General features: G+C 34.7%; 1 protein-coding gene across 1 annotated transcript in view; it reads left to right on the top strand.

Annotated features, from left to right (window-relative positions):
• The first annotated feature begins 19,405 nt into the window (after window positions 1-19,405).
• Window positions 19,406-27,666, top strand: part of LOC145660935 (multicopper oxidase 3-like) — a 50,886-nt gene continuing 42,625 nt past the window's right edge. The window contains exons 1-2 of the mRNA XM_081726374.1: window positions 19,406-19,550; window positions 24,726-24,957. Of these exons, the coding sequence (XP_081582500.1) occupies window positions 19,406-19,550; window positions 24,726-24,957 (377 nt within the window). The remainder of the gene's footprint in view (window positions 19,551-24,725; window positions 24,958-27,666) is intronic.

Here is a 27,666-nt window from a genome sequence, read left to right as displayed (position 1 = left end):
ATGCTTGTCATCAAAATCAATAAGCTTTTCTCATGTATCTTAAAGCACGAATGAGTGTTAAATGATACAAAGTTCGCAATAATGTTTACCTTGATATACAAGGTGATCCACAATTGTATCCCTAGTTTCATTTCATTATTATTCTTTCATTAACAATGTTACATGAGTGCTGTCAATTCGATTATGTACTATGGTCCTTACCATTTATTCAACGTAGGTACCAGCATTAGTAGCAAACCGTTGCAATCGGGGCCCAACGTTCCTCACAGACTGTTACAACATGCCGTTTGGTATCTGCGCACACTCTTCCTTAATGACTGTTTCCAAAATGTCCAGATCACGCGGTTTTCTGGCATATACTTTCTTTTTCAATACCTCCAGAGGAAAAAAATCCAGTGGGGTCAAGTTGGACTTCTAGACGGCCACTCAACATTTTTGCGACGTCCAATAAGGCGGCCTGGAAAAGCATTGGCAAGCCATTGTTGTGAAATCAACGCTAAATGAGGAAGTGCCCCATCATGCATAAAGTACAAATTGTCCACTCCGTCCCAGGAAATAATGGGATAAACAAACGTTTGTAGCATGTGCACATACCTTTCTGCATTTATTGTTTCACGAAAAATGTAAGGACCGATAAGAGTGTCATCACGAATACCACACCACATATAGTCAGCGAAGGAATTGACTGGAAGTTTTAAATTGTAGTTACAGGACTGTTGTTACTAGGGACCCGGTAATGGCAGTTTTGGCGATTTATGAACCCACCTTTGTCTGACCACAGAATGTCACTCAGGATATCTGATTCTTCTTCCATCCATTGCAATGGATTCAGCAAACTCCATCCTCACATCACAGTCTTCTGGTGACAATGCCTGGACAAAATGTGCTTTTCATGGTCTCCAGTCGATCTCCTTCGTTAGTCGTTGGACCGAACCATACGATAAAACAGATTATCTATGATATTGTCTCAGGAACTTCGTGGGACTTTGCAAAAACGCCGCAGCAGTGTTGGCTTTAGCCTCTTCAGTATCAACTCTCTTTGGAGCGCCAGCACTCTTTTGGTGAGTAACCGAACCTGTACGCAATAAGTTCGCATGTAGTGTCTTTGTTGTTTTCACGTCCAGAGTTGCATGTCTCCCCTTCTCCCGTCTCCACTATCATTGCACCATTACAGGAAACTGCCATTCTTCCATCCTCGCTGCAATCCGAGCACGGTCAGCAATGTTCAGTCACTGCACCATCTTCACTCAATTACTGGTTAGACCTGCAACAAACAACAATAACGTAACAATTACATAATGGTACGTAATAGAGTAGAATAGAACATAATATAACGGTAGAGTTATTTATATTACATCGTTTATGATAAAATAGTAGTAAAATAAAAATAAAGACATACTAATGGATCACCCCGTATATAAAGCAGTAAGTCTTCTACTTGCAGACCCTTATGTGATGTTGAAGGTGTGCAAACGCATGTACATAAAGTAATCCTCTACTATCTTTCATCTGTGCGAAATGTCGATGTGCCTTATTCGAGAGAGTTTCCTCTGTGGCCAATCCTTCCATGAATGCTCACTTGGACCTAATTTTTTTTCACTGCATTTCCAGGAGTCTCTTACTTCCTTTGACGAATCTCACACGCAATTGTTCCAGAGTTCTGAATGAACTATTTTTGAAAACTATGGTATTTCTGCAGTATTTTTGATAACATCCTGTTCAAGACTGATCCTGTTTTTCCGCTGTAGAGCTTCCCCAAGTTTACTTTAGCAACATTTCGGCCACTCATATCTCTGAAAGGAAGCCACTTTTGGCCTTTGTACACATAAACTTTCTTGTTTGATTTTGTGCATAGATTAATCCATCAAATCTTGTAATAGAAATATATACATGTATTTATGGAAAATTTGGAAACAAGTTTGTACAAAGTTAATAATATTGCATTTCTTCGAACGCTATGGATATAATACTTGTGAATAGTGTATGTGTGTATATATAAAAGTGTGATCAAAATTTCTCAAAGATTGCTTACGTGGATTTGATGATATTTTAATTTATTTCCAAATTTTGTCATGTAGGGTATTCAGATAACAAGAGAATCAAATCTAATTAACAATGTTGTGAGAAAGAAAAAAAGACAAAGTTTATACTAGGGATGGCCAAAATTTTCCAAAATCAGAATTTTCACTTTCCGAATTTCGAAATTTTTCCGAAATCCGGATTTTTCCCGAAATTTTAATTGTTTCGAATTCCCGATTTTTCGAAGTCCGGAATTTTCCGAATTCTGAACTTTTTCCGATTTTACTTTCCGGATTCCGGAAAGTAAAAATTCCGGAATTGGCCATGAGAAGTTTGTACGGTATCTTTAAGTACATGGAAAAATTAACACTGTTTTTCACATTATAAGTTATTTACAATCTGGTCGTGAATCTTTTAAGATCTAAAAGGAACATCAGGTAGAGATCTTAAAGATGAAATACGTCCAACATAACCAAAAATGAACTTCATTCATAAGAACTAAACTTTCGCGAAACTTCAATACATAATTAAAACGACACAAAATATTTTCAAAAGTACTACATAATTTTTTATCTATAATGATATAACTTAAATTTCATATTTACGAACACAATGCTCTAGAGCTTTTATTAATTTTTGTTTCGTAAGCTAGGTTTTAATAAATTATAATCAGCATGTTTTAATATTTCTAAATTTCGTCGAAACTCAGGAATGCTGTTTTTAATATATTTTAGCAAGGCAATGTGGCTTCAAATGCATAATTAAAACTACAATATTGATGAATTATATTTGTTTTCGGGCAATCAACCAGATAAATTCCAGGTCGTTCAACGTTTCGAGAAATGACAACATTGTCCTCGTCTTGAGAACCAAATTTGAGAGACGGAAAACAGAAACCTTTATTATATAGGTGCTGGAGGAAAAGCGGGCGGAGTTTGATTGGTCAATGGCGACGTTCAATCAGCGTCAAATGTGGCCTCAATTGTGATTGGCTGGTGTGACAATATAGATTTTCTAAAACAAAATTTCTTCTCTTTTAGTCACAGTCTTCTGCAGCAGCAGACAAGTGCAATATTTCTTCAATAAAATTTTGAATGGTCTGCAGACTTAGTTGCTAATAATAGGGCGGTGACCAGAATTGACGTCCTAGAAGTCGGTCACTTTGTCTGGCTCGAAAATTTGTGACGACTGAAGTTATGTTTTGCTATCAAGAGACCAAAACATTGTGAATAAGTTGGGCAAATACTAGGCCACTCAAACAATTTATATACGCAGAGTCGACAGATCACATTTGGTCAACCGTATATAAAAGAATTGAAATATTACTTGAATAGAACTATTTATTGCGTATCCTCACGTGCACTGGAATCAATATACATGTATTCATAAAAACACTTTACGCGAAAAAATAAAATAAAACAATAACAATGAAGGTAATGTACTGATACTTTTAATATACAATATTTTGTCCTTTACGATGCCTGTTCTATCTTTCTCAGATTCTGATTTGAGATTGGATTTTACTTACACGCAACACATTTCGTTAACATTATTGGGGAAGGGGGGATCTCAAATTTGATCCATATATGTATGCCGCTCTCCTGTGAAAGAAGTAAATGTTTATGAAGATTTTTCTCTAGCCAACGAAAAATTTTGTCACACTACAACTTTTATGCAATGCCTTTCTTTTTGAGAATTAGGTATATTTCTGGACTTCCGACATCAATGACAATTTTAGCCCGGGAAGCGGCCTCGGGTTCGATTTTCTGTGGGACACTCGTTTGGAAAGATGTAGAAGCCTTTTTAGGCCAGGTTCATCCTAAGTAAGTTTTTTGACTGCATAATTATGTTCCAAAGATATAACCACACTTGACAATGTGTTATTAAACATTTGAATCGCTGATTTGAGAAACGTCATAAGTCAATAATGTCAATAATGCCGTGAGTCAATGATTTATGACGTTTTTCAACTCAGGAACACTTGTTGCAGCTCGATATTGCACGAACTATTAGCGTGACTCTCACATATCACAACCCAACAGTGTAGCTACCCTTCAAAAATCAAATTTTCGGCACATGACTGACTTATAACGTTTCTCAAATCAGCGATTCATTTGTTCTCGACCTTTTGTGGTTATATTTAAAATTAATTAATCTAGGCAATTATTAAGTTTAGTGTTTATTACAAAAGATATTTGCACTCAGTTTCTGATTAAGCAAGCGACCTGGGGCCCTTATGTTAGGTACCATTCCTGCATTTGCCTGATTTAAATGAAGAAAATTCAGGAGAACCTAACTTACGATGAATCTGGCCTGAAAGTTTTCTTTCCGAACGAGAAAATCGAACCCTAAGCCGCGGCTCTGGCTAAAATTGTCATTGAAGTTGAAAGCATAGAAATATCATTCATAATTCTCAAAAAGAAAGGCATTGCATAAAAGTTGTTCGTAGGCTAGAGAAAGATCTCATTTTTGCAGAAACATTTCCTTTATTCACAGGAGAACAGCATATATATATATATATATATATATATATATATATATATATATATATATATATATATATATATATATATATATATATATGGATCATATTTGACATCTTCCCCTTCCCCCCAGTAGTGTTAGTAAAATGTGTTGCGTGCGAGTGAAATCCAATCTCAAATCAAAGTCTGAGAGAGAAAGAACAGTGCACCGTAAAGGATAGAATTGTGTTTACTAAAAATGTCAATACATTATCTCCATTGTCCACTGTTACTTTATTTTCTCGAATAAAGTGTTTTTGTGTATATATGTGTATTGATTCAAGTGCTCGTGAGGATACGCAATAAACAGTTCTATTCAGGTAATATTTGAGCTCCTTTACACACGATTAACGAAATGTGATCTGTCAGCTCTGCGTATATAAATTGTCCCGATGGTCCACTGTTTGCTTGAGATATATTCATGATTTTTAAGGTCTCTCAAAAGCAAAGCATAATTTCTGTTGCTAGAATATTCCGAGCCGGACACCTATCTGAACCACGCAGCCTAATAGGTGATTGAATTCAAGGCTGTCGATTGTGGCCACCACGCCATTGGTCGCAACTTTAGTGAAAGTCACATCTTCACAGGATCTATTAAATCCATTTTTCTGATTTTGACTAATTTTAACAATTGGGAAGCTTTCCTTGTCAGTTGTAAAGTGCTCAGCTCGAACATGAGAGAGCTTTGTTCAATCTCATATCATGTAAGTTTGTGGTGAACAATATTGTGCCCATGAATTTTCTCTCGGACCTTCCGTTTCCTCCTACTTCATCATTTCACCTTTACTTGCGCTTGTCATGTCTTTAATCTTGAAGGTATAATACTGGAATTTAAACTAAATACTTCGTTTCAACTTTTCCTTCATTATTTGATGAGTATGGGATATAAAACTTTTAAAAATAAAAATGTCATTTTTAAAGTATAATAAATTATAATATAAGTAATAATAATTATACTTTAAATATAAGTATAAATTATAAGTATTATAAGTATTTTTATTAGTGTAGTATTTAGGCTCCGTAATCTACTGGGTAAAACATGGGACTCACGTTCGCATGATCCTAGGTTTGATTTCCTGCAGGCTATCCGAATGGTCGGTGTCCTCCCAACACCATGAGTCAAACTGAGGAGACACGTGAATAAAGACTTGAGGGCTATTAGATCCAGAAAGCTTCTGATATGTCTATTAGAGGCAAGGTTCGCAGCGTGTAGTCAACGTGTTCATCACTAGGTTCGACGTAGTTCAGACGGTCACTAATATATGGTGCTTAAGCGGCTCAGACCCACAAAAACCGTCACGCCAGTAGTCAGTCATATTTTCAATTTTTTTCCTTTTTTTAGTATTTTGGGAAAAAGGAAAAGCAAAGATCGATAATTTATTCATTTTGTTGACATTCATTGAAACTCGTATTTACAACACACACATATATACACAGACAAACTAAAAATGATTATAGAGTCATCTGACATATAAATGTCGATTCAAAATGTTATACTTTTGATAAATCTATAAAAGAAATTGTAAAGACTTTTTTTTAAAAAAATATTCAACAGAGAATTATTGAAAACTGAATTATTTTGCATGCATGCATGTTTCACAAATACAGTGAAATAATAAATTAACCTTCGAATTGCAGTCACTTTGAATAATATTTCCTGCTTTGCTGAATAGGTTTGGGACCACATGTCAGTTATAAATTACTTTACAAAAGAAGAAGAACTACCACACTATATTATATATCACATAATAACAACAAGACTATTATTCAATAAGCAGACACTTTGACTGTGAAGTTTGGTGGAAGAATATAAGTTTAATATGAGGAAGATAAGAAAATACGAAGCATCTATATAGCTATATGTGTTTCCTATCTGTATTAAACTACTGTTTCGTTTAATTTTAACTTTAGTGTTATGTTGACTTGGATGACACCATGAAATGAGTTTGTCACCTGAAACGTAATTATGGCTATACGTTAGTGCATATAATAAAAATTTTGTAGTGTGACAAACAAATCAAAGTCGCAATAATATACTAGTAGTTTTGTAAGTGTTCAATTTTGACTATTATTTCAGCATTTTGATAATAGCATATGTAGGAAATGATGTACGCAAATGATGGTTCTATTAATTTTAACTACAATTGATTTTAACTAATTTAACGTCGTGCTGGCGCTGGAAACATATTTGGTACATTGCCTCTCAACATTCCAATTGCTACTAAACAAAAACTGAGAACATTCACAAATTGAACTTAGTTTTAGGAATCAAAATATCTTATTTGTTCGTGGAAAAGCTATCTTCAATATTAGTTTAAAATATTTACTTTAATAACTTCGTTTAGTTCGTTTTAATGGAAGCGTTCTTCTTCTTCCAAACTACTTGTTCTGTATAATACTAATACTTAAAATGATGTCATTTTCAAAGTTACTGTTAACACAATGGTTTATTCTAACATTTTATAAACTTGAAGGACAGCTAGTCATAGATTACCTAGAAATAAAGAAAGTAGAATCGTTTAGAGACTGCATTAGTAACATTTTGGAGAAAGACTTAAAGCATACAAGGCTAATCGCTATCATTACAAATAAAAAGACAGACATAATAAGCGGAAATGTTCAAAAATATAATGCATTCCAGTACTTAAATATTAATTACAACAATAAATCAACTTTTGATGTTGAATTCCCTGAAACATTGAAATACGAAAGGAACAACATATCTTACCTGGTTCTTTTAGAAGATTGGAAATCTTTGTTCAATTTGATAAGAGAACTAACGAAACTTCCATTTTGGAATGCTCGCAGTAAGTTTTTGGTAATCATTCCAACTCAGCACCAAACTGAAGAAGATATTGCGACGATATTTGAATATTTTCTGGAGGAAAATGTATTAAATGTTATTATAATAAGTGGAAGCAATTATAATAATGAATTTCAACTGAAATATTAGTTTCCTTTTGGAGCTATTCTCCGTTTACAGGATCCCACTGCAGATCTGTGGGTAAGCCAATAAGTACGAATTATTGGAGAAATGGACAGTTTGTACATAAAGGAAGTGTATTTCAGGAGAAAGTAAATAATTTAAATGGTTGTCCTCTTACACTTGGCGTACATCCTCTCAATATGCCTTTTGTTGTAGAAGTCACCGTTGGGAATGAAACATTTTTAGAGGGACCTACTATTGAATTGCTCAATGTTCTTTCTGAACATCTTAATTTTACTCTAAACACATTTTATCTACAATATACAAATAATTGTTCAAAGATTATACTCACCAAATGGATGCTCTGTCTCAACATAGATGGCAGTTTCTATTTACAGTATTCAACTGAATATGATTTCTTCGAAATTGAGGAAATTTTTAGTGGATACTTTGGAGGTCTTCTATGGTTGGTTCCTCGATCTGATATCTATCCTCTATGGATGAGTACATTCTTTCCTTTTAAACCGTTCACTTGGTTAATTTCGCTTCTTGCTTACTTCACTTACTGTATTTGCTTACAAACTGTTAAAACAGTGGTTGGTTACATACAACGGACAACCTTTGAAGTCCACTCAGTCTTCCTCTATCATTTGTCTCTTCTGTTAGGAATATCGGTAGCTTTAATCCCTGACAGACTTCTCGCAAAATTTCTCTTTCTCACCTGGATCTATTGTTCACTAATCTTGAACACCGGATACCAAGCATCTTTTTACGGTTTTCTTACTAAGCCCAAAAGGTATCCTGATATTAACTCTCTAGAAGACCTTGCGCACTCAGATCTACCATTTGGGGGGTACACTTTTCCGCGTGATTTCTTCTTCAAAAACTCCACTAACCCTACTTATATGGCTATGTATGCGAAATGGATTGTTGATGAAAATGATCCCATAAGTAGAACTTTGTATGACAGAAATTTCGCCACCATTTTCCCACGCGAAATAACAGAATTCTTAGTTTCTGTCGATTTTAGGTTTTTGGATTCATACGGTAAATCCGTGTTTCATATCATTCCTATAGATGTGGCAATCTATCCCTTAATGTATATCCTGAGAAAGAGATCACCGTTTTTGGATAATTTTAAGTCCATTATTGATATTTGTAGTGGATCGGGACTACTTGGAAAGTGGAAAAGAAATATTTTCTACTACAAATTTATTTCAAATATTTTCACTTCTAATATAGAAGATGAAGATAGAAAGTTCGCATTTACTCTACAGAATTTGATGTGTGCTTTCTTCGTTCTTGGATTAGGATTGGCAACTAGCATAATATGTTTTATAATGGTGTTATTACACAATTGTTTCAGGAAAGGAGTTAAACATTATTAGAAGTGTCAATAAATATAACGTATGAATGTTAGGTAAATAATTAGAAACGAGTTTACTGGTATCGCTTTTGATTATATTCCTATCCACAAAATCACACACAATGTGTTTGAGATTTGATTGAGATTTTCAATTTAGCGTCCTTTTCAGTAGCAAGGCTATATGAGACTTGGACCTACAGCTTAACATTGGATCCGAAGCACATGAACTCCCGTCGGGAATGGAACCCGGGTCTCCCGTGCCAAGAGCACATACTCTAACCGCTTAGCCACGAAAGAGCTCACGCTTTATATTACATATTTTAGTTTTTATTGGGAAATTCTTAATGAAAAATATATGAGTATTAAATTTATTGTTTCACCCGTAATGATTTATTAATTCATGTAAGTTTTATAACTAGTGGTTAGTATTACGTAATTGAAATCCGATAGTATCATCTGTCTTGTCGGATTGTTTTGCGTTCGAGGGAAGGCCACTAAGATAGGAGAGAGTAAAATTGCCTATTTCTTTCCTTCATAGCTTAAAAGAATATGTAGAAAACTGAATAGAAGGAAATGTAAATTTTTGGTTTGGAATGCTACGTATACAAAAAGTTGATAATTATTGCTTTAATGTTCATTTTACACTTTTTATTAATTAATGTTTCTTCGATGGAATATGTTCTAATTTCATATAATATCATAAAGATGAATTCTTTACAGAGGTTAGGAGATAATTGAACCTAATATTAATTAATAAGGCCCATAATCAGAATCTTGCTATTTGTAATCCAATCTAGTCATGATTAGTTTGTTGACCATTTCCTTCAAATCTGACCTCCCTACCTTCTCGGTCTACTCAAAGAAACTTCTACTATCGGGTTCAAAATTAATTCTTGAAGACTTCTAGTGTATATATAGTTTGCTCGTCTTTAGTATGAACATTAGACACGATAGTAATGCGGCTGTCATCATAACAATGGAGATTAGTAGCAGGAAAATTACCAATTGGATTGTTTCTTCACGCTATGCTAGAAAAATACGAGGTAAATGCTAAAGTTATCTGGTAACGGTGTACAATTGTGCAGTGAGGCAAGATTTGATTTTAATAGCAAATAAGAAAGGTTTTTCAAAAAACATTTTTGGATAAGTTTATAATGATTTACATTACAAGGAGAGCCGGTGGTTATGCTCAAACCGAACACACTATGCATATCACGCAATTACTTTAGACACCGCAATCCAGAGATCCTACAGAGTTACAAACATTGGTAGTGCAACACCAAAATGAAAGATGTATATGAACTAATAAGGTAATAATGATATATGAGGTCTGGCTAAAAAGTGATGAGACATGCCGAAAGTAGTTGATTATCACAAACTTAAAAATTAAAGGTTGTCCCTTTTAATATACTCCACCCCCGTTCTATACACGTTTGGATACGAAATTTCCGTTGTTGAAAGCAATTGTGGAAATATTAGGTGACACCGACTTGAGTACTACTGCCACTCTTCTGCTTGTCCTCATCCATAGTCTGGAAAGGAGATCTCTTGAGGTTGAATTTCACTTTCGGAAAAAAAAAAGAAAAATGCACAGTACCAAATCTGGCGAATGCTGTCTGTATTTGAATACTGGAGTCTTCTTAGCTGAAAAATTGCTTAACGGTCAAAGCAGTATGCGAAGGAGCATTGTCGTGACACACAATCCATTCATTGTTTTTCTACAACAGGGCTCGTTTCTTTCTCACGCTGATATTACTGCTTATTTGCTGTCTGACTTGATGGTACCCATTCAATTAGGAGTAGACCATTGATATCAAACAACAAAATGAGCATGATCTACACTTTTAATTTGCCCTTGCGTGCCTTCTTCATACGCAATGATAAGCGAGTTTTCCAGTGCATGGATTGCTTTTTCGTTTAGGGATCGTATTGAAAGATCCACGTCTCGCCACCAGTGACGATTTTCATTAACAAATCCGGTTCTGCTTCCAGGCATTCCATTATGTCACTGCACACGTGCTTCTGATCTGTGTGAAGTTTTTTGGTATAATTTTAGCCCAAACTTTCCATGTTCTAATGATTGTGCATAATTGCGCAGATAGACTCTTTATCGATGCTCACTAGCATTCGAATGCTGAGCTTGCGATCTTTCCGGACAATGTCAGTCACTTTTGTCGTATCTTCCTATGTTTTTTCTGTGATAGGACGACCTGATCTATCATCATTTTCAATGTTTTGCGTCTCTCGCTGAAGCATTTGTGCCACTTGAACACTCGTGTACGTGACATCTTGTTATCATCATACACACCCTGCAACAGTTTTACACACTCACTGGGTGATCTATTTAATTTTCACAAGGAATTTCAAGAAATGCGCTGTTCAATTTTCACATTTGCAATTCTTCCGGTAACACGATTGCTAGCCTCTTTCTTCAATCGCTGCTCACACACTGAGAAAAATCCGTTCTCCGGACAACGGTATATTGTATACTCGCGAAAGAAAATATTCTTTAGTTGGCGAAATTTATTTTCCTAATAACTCAATAATAAATTAACCTATTAGAGTACCAGTTTTGGCAAGTCATCAGATTATAATTATTCTAAGAATAAAAACAAAAAAGATCCAAATTAATTCATTTGTTCCCGAGATATTGGCAAAAGAAAATTTGTCAACTGTCAAATACTTTCTTTCCTGTGGGTACAAATATACGGAATCCTCTTGCTTACTTCAGAAATCAGTACGGAGCATACGTTATCCGTATGTTACATAGGTACTGCTCCTAGATGTTACATCATCCTGTTGCAGGATGTCTGATATCTAACAGTCTTCCTTATATTACATACATATATAGGCTATATGTTATCTTCGTCAGTTATATGTTATGTACGTCCATTTGTATGTGAGATCCTGACCATCTATATTGTTTCATACGGAAAGTACGTACAGATGGAACACTTATACGGAAAGTATTATAAAACGTGCGTTTCCAGTTATACGTTTGCTGAACGTTAAGTCAAAAACTACAGAATTTACAAATGTAACATACGATTTTACGTACGCCACATACATTTTTTCTCAGTGCAGACTAAACCTGACTGAGAGTGGCAAATCATGTAGATTATTCTCTCAAAAGTTCAAGGTTGTTCTGTGCACATACACTCCCCACTTCTTCACGTATCCTACTGATAGGGTTGCCAGTCCAGTTATTTTTTGCCATGTTTCATATATATGGCAATCTCTGTAATTATACGGGACTCAATCGATAAGAATGGTTGACTTATAGGGAAAATAGAGGTAGCTTAAGCAGTTGTTCATACTAACATAAGTTAGGAATTGGACTAAGCAGGTGATACCAGCGAACGTAAAATGTTTTACATAGGTCTATAAATTACTAGTTTAAAACCTAGTGTGATCTCTCTAAAACAAAATTCTATTCATTAAAGTCATTCCATTGAATTATTATGTCCTCTCTTGTCATATAGGTTCACATTAACAGCAAAAAGTTTAGAAATTAAGAAAAATAATCGATTTAAGAATTTTTCGGAAGTTCAGGTTTGTATAATTAAGGAATATGAAGGGAAAAATTGAACAAGAAAAGATAATGAAACGAAAGTAATAAGCAAAACATTTCTGAAATAGCTCCAATGAAAATTATTCACTTTCGTTGTTGTTTCTGTTGACTTCAGATCTCACGGTTTATCATGAACAACGAAACAAAGTTGTATTAAATGGAATGAATGATGTCAATAGGAAAGATTTAATCAAATAATTTTTATTGGCTGACTTTTTAGTTGTCAAAATAGTATTATTGTCCTTTAGGATTATATTAAAAAAGATAATTTGTTTGTTGCTTTAATTTATGCACTGTATTTAATTGACATACTATATATGAATTGTATGTAAATAATATACATATGCAAATGTAAGAAAATAAATATACTTTCTTGTCCGTGTTAAATATGATGTTACTGTATTCACTTACTTAGTTTTAGGCAAACCTAACTTTACTTTATACATGCAGTTAATGTCTTCTCAGCAGTGCCGTGCGCAGAATTTCGTCAATCAGAGGAGAAGAATAAGCACTCAATTTCTTATCTTTTCAGGATACATGTGGATTTTTTGGCCAGTGGACATCAAAAGTAATTCCGCCTGATCACTATGACACCATTAGGTCGGATCCAACACCTTTAATGCTATCACAAACACTTGGGCAGATAAAGCACGGGCCAAAATAAACGTCCAAGATCATAATTAGTTTTATTAGCGTTTTTGATCGTTGATTTTGCCCCGTACTTTATAATCCAACTTACACGTAACATTTCAAACAGGCGACAAAGCCTGTGGTGGCGAAAGCAATTGAAAAGTCTATGGAACATTCAAACACACTTTTATTGTGCAGTTCATGCACGTAAAATTTCTCCATTTTAAGATTTATCTATTATTTGGAACGTGACTGTCCAATGAGTGCCATGTATAATGTAAGCGTCTAAACAAATCATAATGCACTTTGCTGTCAGGACAGCTAATCAAAACAGCTAAAAATGTAAACAAAAACTTGGTTTTGATTTGCTGAAACTGGAAATTGTCAACAAATTTTTGCTTCTTATTAGATACTGAAATGAGCACAAAAGAATTACTTCATATAGAATGTGTATGGCAGCGTTTAATTTTTATTTTGTTTATATTAAAGCTATCTAGGTATATTTTCATTTTCATGAATTTATTTCTCCCTAATGAATAATTTTTCTTTTGAAGAGTGGAAAGATTGGTACATTTACACCGAACCAGCCTCACACGTAAACGTCCTTAAACTAAGACACCCGTACACCGTAACGTCCTACACTGAAACGCCCTACACTGACATAGTCGTATTCTGCGCGTAACCATTACAGGATTCAAAATTTTTGTCAGCTGCTACGAAATACATCCTTATTCCAGAAATGTTATATATAAACCAAATAATGGAAAGCTAATGTAAGAATCTAAAGATCATATATAGATATACCTTTTTATTTTATCGTTTAACTATATATATATATATATATATATATATATATATATATATATATATATATATATATATATATATATATATATATATATATATATATTTGAAAATTGAAATACTTTGCAAACGCGTTGCCGTAACTGTTTCTACTGTGTACTCACAACAACGAAACAAAACTCTATTATTGAACTGGGCATAACCACAGCACGGATTTTACCCTAGGTCTTAATCTACAAGTATTTTCTGAAGCTGAAAATACAGTTACGATGTACACATAGCAACAAGTGAAATACAAATAATCGTTAAAAAAATCGTTATTTATTTGAGTTTCCTCTCCAAGACTGACTTTTAATTGCTATTTAAACAGCATTTATTATTCCCAAGGTATTGATTTCAAGCTTTGTGCATAACTTAGGAACCGAAAGCCATAATATTTCATATGCTTCTATCGTAGGTATAAGTTTACCACCATGCCAAGTTTGATTCACTTCGAATGAGTTCAGACATTCCATTTCTTCTTTGTTTTCGAAAACGTGATAAATATTTTACTGCCCATAAGCTGGGAATTAAAAGCCTGCACAACGTAGTATTTCACGGTTATACACATAGCAGGTTAAGGTATACCATCATACCAAGTTTGATTCCGATCAGAAGAATTCGGTGTATAACTTCTTGTTTTCGAAAATATGACTTAAAATTTGACCACCCATACTCAAAAACGAAAATCTTGCTCAGCATTACATTCCATATGCTTATATAACAGGTAAGGACCTACCAATCATGCCAAGTTTGATCCCGATTAAGTAAGTTTGAAGTATGACTTTGTTTTCGAAAATGTGAGTCAAAACTTGACCGTCCATAACTCGGGAAGCAAAATTCTGCACAACGTAATATTTTATACGCTTATATGAAAGACCAAGGTCTACTAGCATAAAGAATAGATCCCGATCGAATGAGCATGACCTTTTTGCTTTCGAAAATAACTCAGAATTTTACCGCTCTAACTCGGGGACCGAAAACTTTCACAAAATAATGTTTCCATTCTTCCATAGGAAGTCAAGGTCTACAGCCAATGGCGTATTTAGAGGGGTGGCTACCAGGCTCAAGCCCCCCGCCCGAAATAAATTTGTTATATGCAAAACTCCATTCAAATTTATCGGCACCCAAAAGTGCTTATTCACCTGTTGTGCATAGCCCTCTCCGAAACAAAATCCTAAATACGTCACTGCGGCTATGCCAAATATGACCTCAATCGGATGAGTTCGGTTGATCTATAGATTTACATATCTATAGATTTATCAGTGTCCTTGATTTCTCAAGAACAAATGAAAACTGTAGAAAACAATGTAAGTGCCAAAAACAATAGTTACTGTAACAGAAGAGACAAAAGATAGTAAATTGTGCCCAAGCGTCACAAAATAGAAAATACTATTGCTTAGAAATAGCTACAACCTATCATATAACGAAGTATGAAAATCTAAGTAAGGCAAAAACGTATTGTAGAAATAAAATAAGTGAAACAATTTCAATGTGGCACTTACTTTGTTTTCTACAACGAGTCTTCAAATGATGGACTCAAACAAGTAGTGTAGCCACTATATAGCAGAAGTGGCTAACTCACAGCACTTGATCAAAAACATTAATTGGACTACTAATAGATCTAATCATCCAAATCCCCTTTTGATTTCTACAGCGCTCCCATTCTACAGCGTACTCGAACACCTTCTAAGTGATACGTGGTAAGTCGTGAAATATGTTTTACTTGAGGAAAGTAGTTAAGTTATTGCTAATTAGAATTATTCAACATGAAGTATGGAAAAGACATACTACTTTTATCGTTACCCAGTCAAAGACACATAAATATACAACTTCTCTTCTTTCTTTTATAGTACAAATTCTTTAAAGCAATCACAAGCAAATGGCAGTGTTCGGATTTGAAGATATAGGCCTATGAAAGTTTCAGAATTATAACGTACTTTTCCCAGCTTTTTTAGGGACTTAGGTCTAAAGAAAAACAGCTATTTTTTACGACAGTTTTCTCCTACACATTTGCAACTATCACTATAACGCTCGTCTATTTCTTGAACAGTCACTTGTGTTGGTAGTGCATTATAGAACTTCTGGCAAATGACTTGATTGTCTTACACCAGTACATGTAAATCTAAATCTTAAAACAATAACTGAAGAATACTCTCTTTTGGAAGTATGACACTTGTAGGCCTGCACAGAAATTTGAGCACACTGGACTATTGTTTACGGGGACAAAACAGGTATAGTTTTCCTCCATTCCTTGTGAGTCCTCACTATTTTATAGTTTTCGGCATACAATTTTTGACAATATGTTACAATATATATATATTGTAACATATTGTAGAAATATATACGATAAACCAGAAATATGTACGATATATATATATAGACCTATATATCGTACATCCGGTGGAAGAGTGTTATAACTCAAAAAATGGAAATTTTGAGTTATCATCGCTCAAAAGAGAATAGGGAGAGAGAAGGGAACTCTACCTGGTGATATTTTCGCATAAACCTAACTAAACTTACTCCTAGATGGCGGAAATACCAGTATTCCAGGGATATATTTTTATAGAATAACAAAAGTCATGTGCCCACAAATGTGTAATTTTGACTTGTAACAGTTTTCCACCGGCTGTGCAATATACATAGCAACATATTGCCAAAAATGATTGCTCTTCACTAAAAAATATATTGGGAAGATCCAATGTGCATCCGCAAGTGCTGAAAAGTGAAGATCAAACATACTCTTGGAACATATAATCTACTTTAAAATTAATTTCATGCAAGCACATATCATTTCTGCTCTATGTGGATTCCAAACTGAAAATGGAAGCTTTTAATAAACAACTTCCGAATAAAATATAGTGATAAATGCGAAGATAACGTCTATTCCTGGAACGTTCAATCTATTTTTTAAAACATTCTAGCTATCATCAGCACTTTTACTCTATTGGGATCCAATATTTAAACCAGAAGTTTCAATAAGGGGAAAACTGCAGAGGTGGAACCTATTTTGGGGACACTAAATCCTTATCAAAAATCTTTGCTAGCTATTCATTACACTTCCTGCTCTATGTTGATGAATATTGAAACCAAAAATGGTAGTAAATATCCACTATTTTCGGCTTTAATAGATTGACAAGGACACGGATGCGGTCTATTCTTCTTGGGAGGTTGAATCCATATAGAAATCCAATTTTTCGTATTTCTTCACGTTTAGGTGTATGGAGATCAATATTTTGAAGCCGGAAGAGACATATTTTCTATCTTGCAGTTGCAGTAGAGAGGTATAAGTGGTGAAATTTTTGTTTTACTTTGGCCTTCCTTTTCACCATCATGGTTATATGAGACGTCAACCTGGTTTAGGATGAAATTCAAACATCCATCACGCATTAAATGGAATTTCTCCCACTGGGAGTAGAAGCAAAGGTGCGAACGCTAGCCACTAGACAAGGGGAGGGAAGAGAAAAGAGGGATCTTATTCATCAGACGCTGAATCCACATTAGAAGATAACTTCTCAGTATCTTTTATTTTATTTATTTATTTATTTTTTTTTAAATTTTTGTGATGTCTATTGGCAGACGAACGAACTTGCCATACTTACCCATAGCAGTGACTGAAATTGTAAAATTATATGAACAATATGAGGATTCGTTGAACAGAAATGCAATTTGTTAGATTCATATATCAGTTAATCACTCTTCTTCTTATAAATGTTCTGTTTATCAGCGGAAGTTGTTAAACAAGTATCCTTCGCACATGTCTTGCACTGTTATCTGACCATAATAAAGGCTGTCCAAGTATTTGGAACAAGGTTTTTTTTTTTTTTTTTTCAACTTCTGCATCGACAACTACAAGGAATAACTACCCTGAATACTTTAGGTAGAATAATAAAAAACACGAGCAGTAGAAAAATTAACCCATTTTCAAAACCTATTAGTAAACTTGATATATAAACTTGAAGAATTCACAGATGGAACTGGTTTCTAACTTAGGAAGACCAGTTTGTCGTTAGTATACATGTGAAAACAATGAAAATAAGAAGTAATGTTCTACTCTTCTTTGTATCACTCAGCATTATTATAATACATGTATTTTCTGTGTCTGCATGGCGATTTGCAGGTAAAGAATTCTGAATTATTTTTCAATGTTAAAATTAGCATATTCGCAGCATCGTAACCAGGAGATTTGCTGAATCGATAACACACCCTTAATAACATTATTAAGATTTGTTTAAAAGTGTGATACGGATAAGTATGGTTTTTGATTTATTTGCAAGAAATGGTTGTTTAACTTCGGTTCTTTTAAATAGAAAGAATGGTAGAAAAAGGTTTATAAAAGTTTCAGTTCTCTCCGTAAAAGGAACTCAAGGTATGCACTCATCTTCACTTGAAGTTATTCTGTTGTGAGTAAATAGCGGGTCTTCAGGTACTAGCAAAACATGGAAAATACGCAGTTCTAATTTAATAAATATGCGGTAAAATATGCACTAAGATCTAAGTTATAATAATAAACATGATTACCTCTTATTTATCATTTCAACAATTGCAATACTGTACCATGCAAAAACTAAACCTAAAAAATTAATAGTGTTGAAATACTAATAAATCAGTTATTTACGCCTTAACACTTCATATAAAGTTCAAAATTTTTAGTACCGGTACTTTACACACAACAGCCCGATTTGAAAAAAAAATATTAAATTCATTTTGTCGGTATGTAAGGAGGAGTTACCGGTATTAATTGTGATTCTCATAGCAAGTATTAGGAGTAAAAAGTTAAAACACAGTTGGCGTAAAATGTTATTAAGTAGGCACATGTCTTACGAGGGAACCTATCCAAGTGTAACTCTGACTTCGAGTCGAGACTATGGCCGCTGGATACCTTGTCCCAAAAGAACATAACACGAAAAGGGATACATTCTCGATCGCAACCGTCGCGGAGATATAAGCGTGAAAAGTTAGAAATTAAGCTCTATACTATACATTACAAAGTCAGATTCCGGGTCAAATTTTTCGGAAACGGTCGAGTAAGGAAACTCAGCGAAAACATACCAAATTAGTGTGGGGAGCTCAGAACCTTTTGAATGAAAAATTTGTGTCCCCGGGGCACTCGCAGAGTCCCAGGTGGGGTTCAACTCAAAATTTGCAAATGGAACCGAGGGTCAAGTAGCATATTGTATGAAAGCTATTGTTAAATAAAAGAATATAGAACAAATCTCAACTCTCTACGATAACCCTGTGCAAACGGGCAACTGGTCAAAATGTCAATACAACCTACATCAGAAAATCTATGGCCACGCTTTTAAATCCGTTAAGTTGCGACAATAACAAAACAGAAAAACACGTTTGAAAGTGCAAGGTATTGAAGTAAAGCAACTTGCTGCAATTTTTTTTTTCCAGTTGCCAATTATTTTTCTAAATTTTGTCTTGGATGGCATAAGACAAAAACATAATAAAAATAAATAAAAATAGACTAATCACTCTATTACTAGGAACGTAATCTGGACATATTTAAATCAGGAAAGATCATGAAGCAGTATGAGAACGCAGATCACGAATCACCGACTCATGTGGGCCAAGACTTATCCGGTGATTTGGGTCTGGGTCTCATTTCTCAGATACAGACTAACCCAGTGACTGGGATAGGACCGATGAACCAGATAGATAGACAAGGTGATTAGGTGGCTACGGGAGATGGCAATAATGATGATAATGAACGAAATTGCGGATTGAAGGGAACGGAAAAAAACGGGAGAACCCCGATAAAATCAATCCAAACAATGTTTTACCACCACAAAACTCACATGGCGAGAGTTGTGATCGGGCCAGAAACCGCTGCACCAAAGATGAGCCACTGCTCTACCACTGAGCCACTGCGCTCCGCTCTCCCCATCGGTGGTTGTGGGCTTTGCTTTTAGGGCAAAAAATAACGGATTTCCACAACCCTACAAGAAACAACAAGAACAGGAAAAAGTGTGTAATTTTAGAGTTCGTAAATTACAGTAACATTTGAATTCGGTTATGTATTAATCTTAAATTCAACGGTTGTGGTTAATCAAAATCTGAACTCCTAATCACATTACAACATATTTGCACATATTTGCTTCAGCATTACATTTTTGATTCTATTTCGTAATGTTTGCAGTTTGCACTGTTGCAGGTAGACAACAAGATCATTTACTTTAACACTTACATGTTAGTCATAAAACACACGATCCCATATAAGACATCCAAACTATGCGGTGCATAAGTACGGGAACCTCTATAGAACTACACTGTACATTCGTCCGTCTGTCGATTGGTATCAGAAAAGAAATGGTTTAGAGATAGCGCTGTTTGGATTTTTTTTTTTTTGTCTCGATTAAACATCACATTAGTAGGTTCCATATCCTCCATTCTTACCCTACTAAAATCGAAAGTGGTATTAATATCGATGTCCATTAGTAATAAGCACGAGACGATGAGACGAGAAATAAATTTTCTCATCTACTCTCGTAAATTCTGTAGATTTAACTTCGTCTCGATTCTCGGATGATATTTTCTAGTTTAGCCGCAATTCTCGAAAAGGTTTTCTCGTCTCGTCCCTGTTTGTAAAGGTATATACGTACTTAACTTTTGTAAGACTTGGTAGAATTGTGCAGTTAGTAATAGGAAATTCAAATGCTAAATATTGAGCTGTAGGATAATTAGCACTAATTGAAAAAATATAAAATGTCAGCCAAGTTCCTTAATCAATGTTCATATCCAAACAAACATAAAGGTCATTCACACCACAGAATTACGAAGTATTTTTAACAAGACAAATTTTTAGATTAAATACGGAATGCAAAGAGAGTGGCTAACTTTTTGACTTCTTACAGGTATAAGCAGTGGCGTATTTACGATTTTGTTTCGGGGGGTTTGCTAACTTTCGGGGAGGGGGCTTTGCCTGGAAATGTGAAAATTCTGCAAGATATTTCATTTACTTTACTATACTAAGTAAGATTTCGGGGGGCTTAAGCCCGGAAGCCCTCCCTAAATACGCCACTGGGTATAAGTAATGGAACAGAAATAATAGTGTACAATTCATCAAACATTAGACAAAAGACAGGATTAAAAATTATTTTATGTAAAGGAAGTATAGCTTACCCTCTAACACGGAAATGATTTCTTTAATAGCAAATAACTGAATATCGCATATATAGTTTAATGTAGTTAAATAGTATTTCATAAATAGTTCAAGTCTAAACTATTAAATGAAGCAATGACATACAAGACAACAGTTTAGCTTCAGACCTTCATTACTTCTCATAACCCTATAAAGTTTCTTACAATAAGAAATTAACTATTCAGATAATGTTAAATTATGGACTAGAGTACGATAATAATGTATTAAATTGGAAGATCTACAGTTAAACCATGTGTATAACTAGAGTATGTTGTGTAACTACTTGCATATTTTTAAACATTCTCTCTTTCACTGCATTTACAGTAAACTTTATTATTTTTTAGTCTTATACTGTGAATCATGTAGAACAAAAATAGTGTTTGAAATCAAAGATTTGAGTGAACTAGTGAAATTTCGTGAAAATGTTTGTTTGTCTCGAATTTTAAAATGAACTCTTCGTCTCTTTTGCAAGATGGGGGATACATTTCCTGTTTCCTAGCAACACTAATCCCCATACAGTACAAAAAAGGGTAAGGGATAGTGATAGATGATTTTATACGGATTTAATGTTCCAAGATTAGGTTTCATTTCCGCCTTTACTCTTCCATTGTAGCCCCGCGTAGCGTACATGCTAACGCTCTAGTCTTTGGTGCAAGCGGTCCCAGATTCGATTCCCGTTGGGGACACTCGGTCGAAAAACTGTAAAAGCTTTTTCAGGCTAGCCATCTTGAGTGAGGTTTTCTTCTTTCACACCAGGCAAATGCTGGAATGGTACTTAACATACAGGTCCCAGGCCGTTTCCTTCCTTCCCCTTCCTCGGATAGTTTATAGTGATCGCTGAGGGTCGTCGTCCCTCATACGTGACAAGCTAACATGGCCATAGATGCAAAAGCCCAGATATCTAATTCCTAATCCTAAGCATCTCTAGTTTTACATATGAGTGAATAAATAAACACTTAAAAGTAGTTTCTTATGTTATAAACATTTTTTTACAATATCTAAATCAAAGTAGAAATTAGTTTTTTAAATAAAGATTTTAACTTCCCACGATTTTGCACCGAGACTAAGGGACACGTTATTTCATATACTTGCCCCTATGTGCATTACATAGTTGTGACCTGGACCTTTTGAAACTTGCCGATAGTATACTTGAGTTATTTGCATCGACTCACACTTCTCTGTAAGACTTTGCACTTTCAACAGCCTTCCTACTTATGTCAACGTTTGCAACCACTAAATGCTCACCACGATGACAATACAAGATCAGGTATAAATAAACTCCTTTCTCTTCCCCTACATTGTTCAAAATTCTACTCCGATGTGTTCTTTGCATCCACTATCCGTGCGTGGAATGACCTTCCATCCAGCACAAGACAATCACAGTCAATCAATCTATTTAAGAAGTCGGTTGAGCAGATCCTCCATAAGTCTATCAAGGCTTACTAATATCTAAAAAAAAAAAAAAAAAAAAAAAAAAAAAAAAAAAAAAAAAAAGATGATTTTTATCCTCCTACCTTTTATTTCTTTCGTTCACTAAATGTATGTGACTATTTTGTGTGGTTATCTGTAGTAATCTAAGTAATCTATGTGTGGATGTGATGTGATGTGTGTGTGTGAAATGAAATCTTTAAATTTTAAGTCCCACGGTTATGCCGGATAGGCTAAAGGAGACGGTGATGATGAGAGATGAGTAAAATGGTGGAATGAAGAAAGTGGGAGGAAACGGGAGAACCCCGAGAAAACCCACGAGCACGGTGTTTGTTCACCACAAAGTCAACACGGGATCGAACCAGGGACCCCAAGCACCGGAGGTGAACGCTCTACCACTGAACTACCGTGACCTCCGTGTGCGTATGTATGTGTGTATGTATGATTAGGAGTATTTTATATATATATTTATTATTATTATTATTATTATTATTATTATTATTATTATTATTATTATTATTATTATTATTATTATTACTATTATTATTATTATTATTATTATTATTATTATTATTATTATTATTATTATTATTATTATTATATTACTAATTATGATACTATTGTATTGCATGGTCAAGTGGGAGACAAGGCATGATTAGCCTTAACTTCGCCATGTAAAATAAGACTAATAAATAAATAAATAAATAAATAAATAAATAAATAAGGGAGATCGTGATGATGTGATAGATGGTAATGGTGGAATTAAGGAAATGAGAGGAAACGAGAGAACCCCCCAAAAATTCCCCCACACGGTGTTTGTCCATTACATAGTTCAGTTTGCGAGAGTTAGGATCGAACCAGAGACTTGACGCACCAGAGGTGAACGTTCTGAAAGTGAACAAGTGTATTGTTATGAAATCGCAAGTGAAAAAATCGGATTAAAGTTCAGTTTTCCTATTGATGTTCCTATGAGCTTACAATAATACTACTAAAACACAGGATAGCCTACTTTGAGTGACTATATATAGTCAGAGACGTATGCAGGAGGTGGGTTATTGAGTCGGCACCTTCCCCCGAAATAACGACTACTATGTAAATTTAGGGGTAATTGAACCAATTTTAATTTAATTTATCCTCATTTTGAATTTGGATCCTCCGAAATGCTTTGGACTCCCCCAGAATAAATTCCTGCGTACGTCCCTGTCTAGAGTAATATTTTCAGAAGTGATTACAAGTAGTATGTGTGTCACTGTTAGAGAAAATCAAGCAAGAATAGACACAATCTGTTACTAAAGATATTTTTCATACACAGTACATAAATAAATAAATAAATAATATATTTCAACAAAATAATAAAAAAGCTGTATCTATACTGCAGGAACTGTAACAGGTTGGCAACAAACAAAAACTACTCAAAGTCATAAAGTGGACCGCGTAGCATAGTCGCTAACGCTCTTTAGTGCGAGCAGTCCAGGATTCGATTCCCAGTGGGAATACTCGACCAAGGAAGTGTAAAATCTTTTTCAGACCAGCCATCTTGAATAAGATTTTCCTGAGTTTCCTCATTCACACCAGGCAAATGCCGGGATGGTACCTAACTTATAGGTCCGAGGCCACTTCCTTCCTTCCCTTTCCTGGGATAGTGTGATCGCCGAAGGACGTCATCCTTAATGCGTGACGGGCAACATGGCCATAGATGCTGAAAGCCCAGAAAACTAATTCCTAATTCTAATCAAACCCATAAAAATTCGTTTTTCTCGATTGTTTCAAAAAGTACGCATGAGAATTTACCATCAAGCATATCATTTTGTTTTGCTTGGTATCATCTATCGATTATTATATTTCTAGTCTTCGGACAATATTACAGTAAAAGAAAAAAAGGTAAAAATTAGGAGTTTATCATAATTTTGGAGTATATCCTATTATAACCGTATAAGATCGTTTTACTTGTGTCACAATTAAATACTAGATTAATTGTTTACTTTGGTATCAATTTCATCTTAATAGATAATTCGGTTATTGTACAGGATCGTTTCTTTACGTTTACAAAAGATAATACTTTTCCCCAATTTTCTCGAAAACTACCATGCGCATGAGGATTTCTACTCACCCATGTTATTTTGTTCAGCTCAGCAAGTTCTATCGATTGCTATATGTCTTACCTTTGGACAATAACTCTCCCCCTCGTTAAACACGCATAATATAATATTATAGAGTTAGTTTTTGTATTGACTGTACTTACTCACTCTATAATGTCTTTGTTTCAATTTCAGAAAGAGCTAACAGAGTGAAAAGAGGTTTCGTAAAAGTTGACAGCAGCAGTGAGACAATCATTACGAGCAATGGCGGAGGCTCCAGCTTTGTTAGCGTAAGTGACAGTAGCGAGGAAAGCAGTGAGGAAGACCCGGACGTGGTTCCCGGTGAACAATGCAATAGACAATGCAACGGGAAACACAAAGTGTGCTACTTCTCTTGGGTTGCGGAGGACTACATGACTTTGACAGAGTAAGTACTTCACTTAAAATAATGTATATTATGAAAATTTACATAGGTTGGATAATAAATAGTGTCAACACTATATTATGAAGTGCGACAAGCAGAGTTGCCAACCTCAGAGAACAAAATTATCGATTTCCGTCCTTAAAATTATCATATATTACAAAACAATATCGTATATTCGTTATGCACGTGATAATTGTAGCAACAAGTATAATACTAGACCTACCAATAATATCTAATAAACTTTTCTAGTAATCTTCAGTTGTGAACTCCAAATAGGGGTCACTGTCTTCACATTAAAAAAAAAATCTTTATTAACACTACTCTGAACAAGAACAATGTTTGTACCTCCTCGTAAACGTAATTGAATGTAAAGAGTGGATGCAGGGTTGCCATTCCCCAATTCTCAAATAGTTATTCATTATTTATTTATTTATTTATTTTTTTTTACAAGGAATGACTGTTAAAAACCTCAGTGTGGGTGTTTTTATAATAATTTAATGTACATCTACAATTATTATAAAAGCGTAAATAAAATCGAAATACTCGCTGTGATGTTTAAGTTGCCCAAACCTTTTTCTTAAAGCTAACACAATGACGTCCAGAACTTTGTAATAAAAATCGATCTTGTATTTTGTTTTGCGGATCTTCAATAGCTTCATCCTCTGCCTCGTACTGAAACTGTCTCTTCTTCTTTCGACTTCGAGCATGCACTGTATTACCTATCCGTGGATAATCCATATCCAATACTGATATCAACTCCATCGCATCAACTAAGTAAGGTTGAAACTATGCATAATTTCTGCTCCTCTGAAAGTATTTAGATATATTTTGAAGAAACCCGACTGCATCCGAAACATGATAATCAATGCTTTGGAGACTTTTGCTTACTATGTTTATGTGGAGTGAAAAGTCAAACCAGATGACGAGTGATCAAAGAAAGTAAAGCCATGCAGCTGGTTTGCTATACATAGAGAATCGCAGGCGACCATTCTGTTTGTTCTATTGTCATTACTTATTTGAAGTAAGGCATTATAAACCTCTCCTATTTGATATCTAAGTGGAGTTAGAGCATCAATTTCGGCTCTCCCACCGTGTGGTGCTGAATAATTTTAAAGTGAGGCTGCTAATATGTTCCTTTAATATAGTCCAACGTTGAACTGACGCAGAAAAGGAGTCATAAACTTTTTTTAACTATATAAAAAATGAAACGGTGGACCGAGGTGTTCTGGTTGCATCGTTAACGACAAAGTTTAGTAAAGGAACATAAAAGGCTTGGGAATTTACTTCTAATATTCTCTTCTGAATACCTCTATACCTGAATGTTTGCTTTTCGTATTGGAACCATTGTCATATCTTTGACCCTTCTTGTCTTCGATAGGAAGTTCATTTCCTTTAGCTGTTTAATTATTACTTCTGCCAGTCCTAGACCAGTGGTGTCTGTTACTGGTACGAAACCAAGAAAGTGTTCGCAATTTTTTACAAAGCACTCTTCATTACTGTATGTAATTTGTACAAAACGATTGTTGTCATTTGCTCTATACCAGAAATATCTGGTGTACAGTTTAATATTATACTATAATATGTTGCAGCTCTCAACAAAGACAGTATTTTACTTTCAATTTACTCACTAAGAATTGGAATAATTTCATTTTGAACATCTTTTCCTTAGTAATGGTGGTATTTATTTTGTCCTCCCATGGTTCTTTTAATGTGTTCGGCCATGACACTGTCAAACTTATATTGCTTAAATATAAAAACAATCTATATTATAAAAGAGAACGTACAAATCCTTTGTTCCCTCATCACGCTAATACGGCTGAACCAATTTCTTTCATTTTTGGGGGGTTATTAGGATTTGGACCCTAGATGGTTTTTATCATATCACTTTAATTTTTAATTACCAGTGTCTTGAGATAATTGACCATTCAAGTGTCCATACGTACAAATCCTTTGTTAGTTCATCATAGGTAAAAATAAACGTATTTATATGCAACCCGCATGACCGTGTCACTCGGCGGGTTAACATAAATGACAGGCGCTATAATGTTAACATTTACTGCAATTTGAAAGCAAAAAAGTAAAAATTATCTAAGTAACAAAGTTTATTGCGTTCCGGGGTGACCGCAGCGAAGCGGGGCGGGTTAACATAAATGACAGGCGATATAATGTTAACATTTACTGCAATCTTCTATGGTTTTTATCATATCACTTGAAAGCGAAAAAGTAAAAATTATCTAAGTAACAACGTTTATTGCGTTCCGGGGTGACCGCAGCGAAGCGGGGTGAACGCTGCTAGTTATATATAACGTGTTCTCTAAAATATATATTGTTGATAAGATATGAAGAATTTGTAAATTGGTTAAAAACTCGCTGCTAGAACCTAAATGTATCTAGGTGTTGTAGGCTAGAACCGCCTATCTCAAGTGGGATTGTACCTTTTGCATACTTGGAGTGGAGCGTTAGAATATTGCTGAATAGAAATATATATATAAAAGACACTTGATAATATCTTCCCTATTTGAAAGTCTTATCTACGCCGCTGCAAGGGAAATCTTGAACGAGATACCTGTAGCTAGTAGTTTGATAATTGAAAATGAGGGGGAATGCTTTGATTTTCTTGAGTGAGTATTTTCCTGAATGTGAGTGAATTAAGTTTAATTACATTCCCAGGTGAACAAAATTTTATTTTTCCATGTGGGCCTATTACGAACC

The sequence above is a fragment of the Thermobia domestica genome, chromosome 9 (genome assembly GCF_964235325.1).
Source record: "Thermobia domestica chromosome 9, izTheDome1.hap1.1, whole genome shotgun sequence".
In the NCBI taxonomy this organism is placed as follows: domain Eukaryota; kingdom Metazoa; phylum Arthropoda; class Insecta; order Zygentoma; family Lepismatidae; genus Thermobia; species Thermobia domestica.
Note: the sequence above shows the minus strand (reverse complement) of the source record. Positions and strands in the feature narration are given on the sequence as shown.